This window comes from Aplidium turbinatum, chromosome 2 (genome assembly GCF_918807975.1).
Source record: "Aplidium turbinatum chromosome 2, kaAplTurb1.1, whole genome shotgun sequence".
NCBI classification, from domain to species: Eukaryota; Metazoa; Chordata; class Ascidiacea; order Aplousobranchia; family Polyclinidae; genus Aplidium; species Aplidium turbinatum.
The window spans coordinates 50228712-50237263 of NC_137473.1; the positions used below are offsets into that span (position 1 = coordinate 50228712).

At 35.5% G+C, this 8552-nt stretch overlaps 1 protein-coding gene across 1 annotated transcript; it reads right to left on the reverse strand.

Annotated features, from left to right (window-relative positions):
- Positions 1 to 1652: 1652 nt before the first annotated feature.
- LOC145765522 (uncharacterized) lies at positions 1653 to 3704 on the reverse strand. The gene is made up of 3 exons (XM_082577353.1): positions 3652 to 3704; positions 3188 to 3421; positions 1653 to 2516 (listed from the first exon to the last, which is right to left on the reverse strand). Exons 1-3 carry the CDS (start codon positions 3652 to 3654, stop codon positions 2361 to 2363), a joined length of 393 nt encoding a protein of 130 aa, XP_082433479.1. The 5' UTR covers positions 3655 to 3704; the 3' UTR covers positions 1653 to 2360.
- Positions 3705 to 8552: the final 4848 nt, after the last annotated feature.

Consider the following 8552-nt stretch of genomic DNA (forward strand, 5'->3'; position numbering starts at 1 on the left):
CCTATTTCGTCCCCTGAAAAGATCGAGAAAAAAAACAACATGGCCGAAGTTGCTGATCGGAGTTGCCGCAAACATTTCAAATTTCTCTCGATCTTTTCAGGGGACGAAATTTGATTTTGTTAACTCCGATTTCAGGGTACGAAATCGGGGTACGAATTTTTCAGGGAACGAAATAGGTTGCATCTAGACTCAACATAGCTTTATTTCCAAAAAACGCCCAAGAATGCATGATCTTATTCTTTTGCTATGCCACTGGACAGCACCATTTTACAGTAGGATAATATTCATACCCAAATTTTGAACATGCTCTCAAAATGCCCCAAATTCAAAGTAATATTTCAAAATTTTCTGGGGGAGGCCCCCCAGACCCCCCGCTGCTGGGTGTCAGACCGTCAAACCACCCCCTCCCCTTTCAAAATAGGCCTCCCCAGCTACGCTACTGAGTTGAATCATTGTCATTGAGGCCCGCAAATCATATTCCGCACAGGGCCCGAAATACCCTAAGACCGGCACTGGGCAAGATCACCAGTATTGGTGATCTTGAAGATCAAGATCACCAAGAATAGGTGATCTTGAAGATCAAGATCAAGATCACCAAACTATGTGATCTTGAAGATCAAGATCGTGATCTTGAAGATCAAGATCACTTTCAAGATCACTTTTTGTGTACTTGAAAAAAAAATGAAGTTTTTGATCAATGATGTTGCAAAAAATAATAACTATCAAAAAAGTTCAGAGGTTTGCGGTCCGACAAACCGCTCCATACTCAGACCCTAAACAAGTCTTGGTCTGGTTGATTTGCTGCAATAAACCACTTTACATGACCAAAGTCGGCTAGAATCCAGATTTTTTAACACCGCCATTCTAGACTTTTGAAACATCTAAAATTGGGTCAATAAAAGCAAACATTTCTTTAAAATTCACATTAAATCATTTTTTATTATACGTCAACATAAAGTACACGGAAGTTGACTTCTTCATTATGACCAATACAGAAAACTTTTTCAATTTTGAAATGGCAACACTGACCAGATTTGATGGAGACTTTAAATCGTCTTTTGTTGGACACATATCATATTAACAGTGGCTTGATGTTAGAAGTTGCCACTAACTACTTTGTACAGTACGAGTTTTAAAAAAATGCCTCTATGTAGGAAGTAAAATTCAATTTTAAAGTGATCTTGATCTTATTGTTCTTCAAGATCAAGATCACACAAAAAAAGTGATCTTAGATCAAGATCAAGATCACCAAAAAAAAAGTGATCTTGAAGATCAAGATCAAGATCACGCCCATCTCTGTTAGTTGGCTATGCTTCAATTTACACGATGTACTTCACTCACCACAGGCTTAGGCTCATTGAATTGTTAACTTAAAATGCAGTTAAGTAAAGAAATTTGGCATAAAATTTTTTTTAATTTGTTTCATAAGAACATGAACAAATCTCTTTCTTTTCTTCCCAAATCTGTTAACCTATTAACGTGTGTTCTAACTCCGTTAAATTGCATGGAAATAACGTAATTGATAGAGCGAAGAGAGCAAGATCATTTTTACGAAAGCTCAAAAAACACGTTTTCTGCCCAGTTTTGAAGGAGCACCTGCACTTATTTTGAAAGAGCTTCTGCACTTATTCAGATCCGAATGACAACGTGGATGGATGATTCATCATGGTTTAATAAAAAGCATAAAGCAACCATGAATAAAACTATTAGAAACAACGGTAACAAATAGGTATCACAAACAATGGTAAACAATACAAATTGAAAAACAATGAAAAAATTTAATAGCAAGCAAAACAATTCGACACACAGTATTAAAGTAGCCTATAATAAAAAAAACTGCGCGATTACAGTACAGTAGCAATCGTACAGAAAATTAATATTTATTTGAAATATGAATTTACATGTAGCCTAAGATAGTACGAAAACTTCAATAGCTTATATTAAATTTCCAGCAAATTCATTTTATTGGATCATTAATTATTAGCCTACAAATCAAAAGATAGACTTGAAATTTCTCACAGTGATCTTTAGAAGCAAAATACAGACAATGTGGCAATGAAATTGTGCAATTAAAGCAAAAGAAGGCGACCATACAGTACTCGTGACTGAGTAATCACATGATGGTTTATTTATTGAAACAATACGGCCCCAGACAGCTAATCAATCGTTTTTTATATTGATTCAATGTCTGCAGACATAGAATCAATGTAAAAATTGTTTGCTTTGCTTGTGTAAGACCAAGAATATCAATAGAAAGTAATCTCACGATAATGGTTAAATAATAAAAAAATGAGAATAATATAAATAAAGAAAGGATTTTTTCTTGAAGCCTAAGAAAAAAGTAGCCTGCACGTTTAAAATTAGTCTATTAACAGTCGTTCAATATCGTTCTGCTTCGTCATGCAAACAACGGTGGAATCCAGTTCCCCTTCCAAGATGCAGTGATATGGAACTATTTCTTCTTCATGGACAAGGTCACAGCTTTCGTGTGTTTCAGAACTTTTTCCTTGCTGTTCCTAAAAAACATAAAAAAAATATAATTATCGTTTTTGTACTATGCTTTGAGTTTAGTTTGAGAAAAAAAAAAGCGGAAAATTGATCTCGTTGTTTGGATGTTTAAAAATTTGAGGTACGACTGTATTTCAGAGCATGTCAGAACTAACTTTGGTAAAAAGTAAAGACCCAGCCGATTAAGTATCAAATTGAATGAAACTAAATCTTTTTAAAAAGCCTAAAGTAGCAGAAAGCGTTGCTTTTGCATTGAATCTATCTAAAAAGAACGGATTCTGCTAACTAGTATTCAGGTGGCCTATCAATTATATGAAGACGTTCAAACCAAACATATATCGTTTCGAGACAATATTCTTTTGCCGGTCTTGTTTCAAATCATGTTCTTGGATAAATATAATTTTTCAAATTTCTTTTTTAAACGAACCAATAAGCTGCTTGGAATGTTTTCGAGAACGGTTAAATTAATGACTGGAAGGGGTGATTTAAATGCTTTAACTTGGTTCGGGGTCCTCTTTCAAGAGCACCCCCGGCCCATCGATGAGTCACAACCCATGAAATTGCTATGTTTGATTGTGAATGTATACAATAGGCCTACTTCATGTGTAGACTACTGCACTGGCCATCACAGTATTTCAGCACTTGTTCACTTTTCTTTCAAAGTTATCACTTGCTTTACCTTTTGTACTTTTTCAACAACTTGTGCCATTATTTCCACATCTGCCTTGGTTATTTCTGTAGTTCCATTTTTGGGTTCCTCAGACGGTCTTTGTCTATCGTTTTCAAAAACGGCAGTAAAAGAGTCTGAGCGGGCAGAGCTCGAAGTAGGCGATGCAAAAGATGACCTTTTCATTACTTTTTTAGCGACTTTCTTGCTGAGTTGTGAAGTAAAGTTCAGAAGTGATTTTTTCCCCTGCGCAAACATAAAAGTTAAGTTGAAGTCTATGACTTTTGACTATCTGGCATTGGGCGACTGTCTAACATTAGCCTACAAAGGTTACAAAAATAGGTTGTTTTTATTATTGGCAGCAGCCCAATTCTAAACGTGCTGATAAGTCAATTGACATTAGTACAATAAGCTAACCTTAACTTGTTTAACAAATAAGTAGCCACTACAACACAGCAGCCTTGAGATTACCTTACCATTTTTGTTTCTTGAGTATGAATTTCTCTCACGATATTTCGTTTGTCTCTCACGGATTTGGAAATGTTATGTTTTAATTGTTCCGCTCCCTTTGCCTTTATAGAACTATTTTCCACAAGCATGCAACACGTGACATCATGTGACGTTTACAAAATAAGTGCCTTTACGTCAGTAAAAACTGAAAACTCATGCTGCCAGGAAGTCAACGTTCCACAAAAACTAAGCAGATTGAAAGTTTTTACCCACGCTAGGACGTCTCGTGTCAGCTGACTTAATTATCTTATGATTATTTCATAGAAAAAATATTCAGCGTTTTCGTGTGTAAGTACGCAGACCAGTTATTTTGAAGATCGAAACAAAACTCAATCACAAAAAGCAATGTCATTTGGCCAATGTTATTGGACATTTTATCACATGATCAATTAAAAACAGTTTTTAGATCGCAAATGTAAAATGCATTTGGCTTTCTGAGTAGGCTACGCCAAAACAATTTTAGCGTGATCACTTTGGCCAATCATTTATTTCCTTCCAGTTACGGTAGGCTACGGTAAGTTAACTAGGCGGCTGGAACTATAAATAATAATTTGTTCATCTACCGGTAACTGACAACCTGTGAAGTAACATGGCTTGTTTTGACATTTTATATGCTTTATTCTGGTACCGGTATAGAACATGGTTGCATAGCCTAAGCCAATCCATATTTTCATCACCTAAAAAGTGGACATATTTCGTAAATAAGTCCCTAAAGTGCAAATAAACGTTTGCTTTAGAAAAAGTTTTTACATTTTTCTTGGATAACAATAGGCAATCAAAAAAAGGACGACAAAAATCAACATTTTTCCGTTTAAACGTCAGCATATGTTTCAAGTCATTTAGCCTACTTATCATATTTTTTACCAGAAAAACATTTTCCAGCAATTCCTTTATTCTTAGAGATTAGCCTACTATGTGCATCTCACGGCAGCTGCAGTGCTGCCGGCCTATAGGCTACCTGTGAAATTCCTTGACCAGCACAGTTTATTCAAATAAGTTATTTTGTGGTTATTTATCAATAAGTTACTGCTGGTCACAGCGGAAAACCATAATATCTCCGTGGGAAAGTTGTAACATAAAATTCCCGAATCTTTTCGTCTGTATGCGATGATACCGAAAAAATACTATTTTGAAAACGTCTTTTCTCGAATTGTATTTCAAGAAAAAATAGCCACAGGCTGTCGAAAAGGAGGTGCAACACAGTAGGCGCAACACAGTTGTAGGCTACGCATTAAAACTTGTCAACACAATACAGATTACTGGGATAAAAGACGGAAATTTCGTCTAGTTGGTAAGCACAAGCAAAACAGTTTTAATATTCGACCAACCTTTCCAGTGACAATTCTAAAATGACGAAACTGAAATGTTTATCTTTAAAATTTTTCAAATTGAAAATCTTTAAAATGACGAAACTTTAAAGTACGTGTTAATTTGAAGAGAAGACTGAAGAGAAGAGATATGAAGAAGAGAAGAGAAGAACTGAAGAGAAGACTGAAGAGAAGAAGAGAAGACTGACTTGGGATATTCCAAACCACATAACTTGTATCTGTGACGTAATAGTCAATAAGCATTGTTAAGCAATTCCACAGGTGTTAAAAAGGGTTGTGTAATGTTTTACAGGTGTTACAAAGGATGATGAAATCTCGGCTCATTAAATAATTCACAGGAGTTACAAAGAATGATGAAATCTTTGCTCATTTTTCAGCAATATTCCATGACGTAAGACGCCAGGTTAAGTAGACCTTAAGGGTTTTATGTGACGTTTGATTTGGGGAACGATTGTCCCATTTGTCCTTAAACAGTGGCGGATTTAGGGCAAAATTTTAGGGGGCGCCAAAGAAGTATGCAACAACTTCGCCGCAAATGGCTTGAGAAAATTTTTGCCGTTTTTATCAATAAAATTGCCTATCTAAGTCAGGTAGGCTACCAGTCATTCCCACATCACAAATCAACACCACAAGTGACAATCAGTTGTAAAGTTAAGGCAATACCATAATGCCGCTCATGGCAATTAAAAGCAATAACGAACGTGAAATGATAATTTAGGTATTTTCCACTAAAACTTTAGGCTATACAACAGTGATTGCTCCAAGTGAATGAAAAGGGGTAACTACTACCAAAATCAATTTCAATAAATCACCAACCTAGAGTGCTTGAAGCTTACTATGGTGCATAGCCCAAAAAATGCATTATAAAAAAACATTCAAACGGTGAGGCCTAGGTGTACTTAGTACAAGTGAGTGATACTCAGTTAAGATATTGCGAATACAAAAAATAATTCAAATATGAACAAAGCGCTTGCAGCAATAAGAGTCTACTATTTCTATTTTGTAGAATAAGCGAAATCGGGCCTATGCCCTTTCTGCAAAACAAAATATTGTGAACTGACAATGATGCAATTGAGCAAAAGAACAATACGATCAAACTACTCATGCTGATAATGTTGTGAAAACGTCTCAATACGTAATTGTAATTTATAACAACGTATAAAAATGACATTAGATTTCCTCAAACAAGTAATTCGATCACAAACATGTTTTGAATAAAATACGTAGGCTAATAAATTTAGCAGAAATGTGTTCAAGACCAGATCCAGCTTTACTGTCCAAAAGGTTGATGTATGGCATTCCATCCTATCTCTCTGCCTAAATTGCCATAAAATCTGGATTGCTACCATGCATTATATTATTGAAACTTGAGTTAAAAAAAGTTTCTTTATTAGTTATTAGTATTTTATATAATGTCAATTATTTCTTGTGCCGTTATCAGCGGTTATTAGCGGTTAGTATAGCAACTCAGAAGTATACTTGCCGAGAATTTAAGCAAGAATTTAAGCAGAATTTAAGCAACTCAGAAGTATACTTGCCGACAGGGGCGCCGGAACGATTTATGACTGGGGGGGAAGGATTATGAAAAAAGGGCACTTTTGTTGCTGAAAGGCCAATTCTTTTTTTTGAAGTTTTAAGATACAGTAAGATATAGCGATAATGCTTTTCTATCAGCTCACTATCGAGTAATGATACAAGTGTCCGGTATACAAAGAGCAATGGCACGGAAGGGCATCATAGTAGGCTACATTATAATCATTTAACCTTAGGGCTACCATATGTCCTTTTTTTAGAGGATTTGTCCTCTTTTTTCAAGAAAAATTAATAGTCCTCCGAGGACACTCAGAAATGCTCAAATTTTCAACAGGATTTTATTGTTGTGCGAATTTTCGGCGATGGCTTGTATGTGGTTTCCAAAACAATTTTCTGCACCGATGTAATATTCAAAGATAATTCAAAAAATTGGCGTAGCCTATCTTGATGATCCGTTGTGGTAAACAATCAGACGTCTACACTCTGCAGCCTACTGTATTCTAACATATCAAACACCATTGTTTCGCGGTTATCGGAAATTTGTGACTTTGAATTTGGAATTTTATAAGGAAATTTGTGACGAAATAAGAACTTTGAGAAATCAAAAAAATGAGTGGGCTACATAGGCTAAATCACGAGGAAATACATTAAAAATGTGACCTAAAAAGAGAAAAATGCAAAAGAGTTTGTCGTATTTATAATTTACGGCCCTCTGCATACTTTTACAAACAAATAATCTTTTTACTCAGATTTTATTAAATTGATTCAACGCTTGTAGATGTTATGATTACCGTACCAACTTAAGAGTTTGGCTCGTTGGTCAAGTGAAGCAAGTAGGAACGAATTTACAAAAGTGCACCATGAATAACATAGCTTACGGTAGGCTACTGCAAAAAGAAATCGTGGCATAGATACTTTCAGTTGATGCAGATGCAAATAGAACGCATTTTATGTACGATTCTTGTTTTAACCTCAATGGTGCATGGGAATAAACAGCCTTTTAGTTATCTCAGCCCGTTTTCAGAATCTCATCTATTGAGTAGCATACAATTCCAATCATATTTCATGCCAACAATTTTGTAATTTCAGAGCTGATCCTTTCTCACCGAAAAATTTAAGGCATTGTTATCTAGATGTGGTGCCTGATTAGTCACATTTTGTAAATTTTTGCGATCGTTGCTGTCTGACTTAAATTTTCTAAAAATCAGCTGACTTGTAATAATATGACAGCTTTTTGTTGCCTTGAGGAAGCAGTCAAACATGAGAAAAACTATATTAAAAAACGTTCAAGCAGGCTGTTAAAAAGTCTTTGTATGCAAGCCCTTTTACCAGTCTGACTGAAATCTTATAGGTCAAATTGTCTTCGTTTTTCCAACCCTTGTGATGTTGAAACTTATTGTGTCACTTGGGAAAGAGAGCAAAAGATGTTAAAATATGATTTTTAAAAATTTTACTCAGTCAGCAATTACAATTACTCAGACAGTAACCAAAAGTTGGAAAAATCTGGAAACGTGTTGCAGAATGTAGGCTAACAAATCAGGCTATATAAGGGGGCTGCAAAAGATTCATAGACCAAACCTGGCATATAAATTTATCTTGTTTTTTTGCTGTAACTTTTGCTGCATAAGTTTAAAATTATCTAAAAGATGTAAAAGATTGTCCAAACGTAAAATTTTACTTGCTGGCGAAACGTGTCCTCTTTTTGGGCTATGAAAATATGGTAGGCCTATGTAACCTAGCCTACTATGATACAGAATTTTGTGTCGTAAATATTATTTTGAGGCAAAAATGAAAAATTATAATTAGACTAAAAGCAAATAACAGAAATTGTTATATTGCAAAATATGTAGTAGCTGACATGGCCTTAAAAGGGCACCATTGACCCCCCTGTCCCCCCATCCAGAGAAATATTGAGGGCAAGGGGGGCATTCGCACCCCTGCCCCCCCCCGCTTCCGGCGCCCCTGCTTGCCGAGACTAAACATCACGCATTGTTTTACGTTAGTAA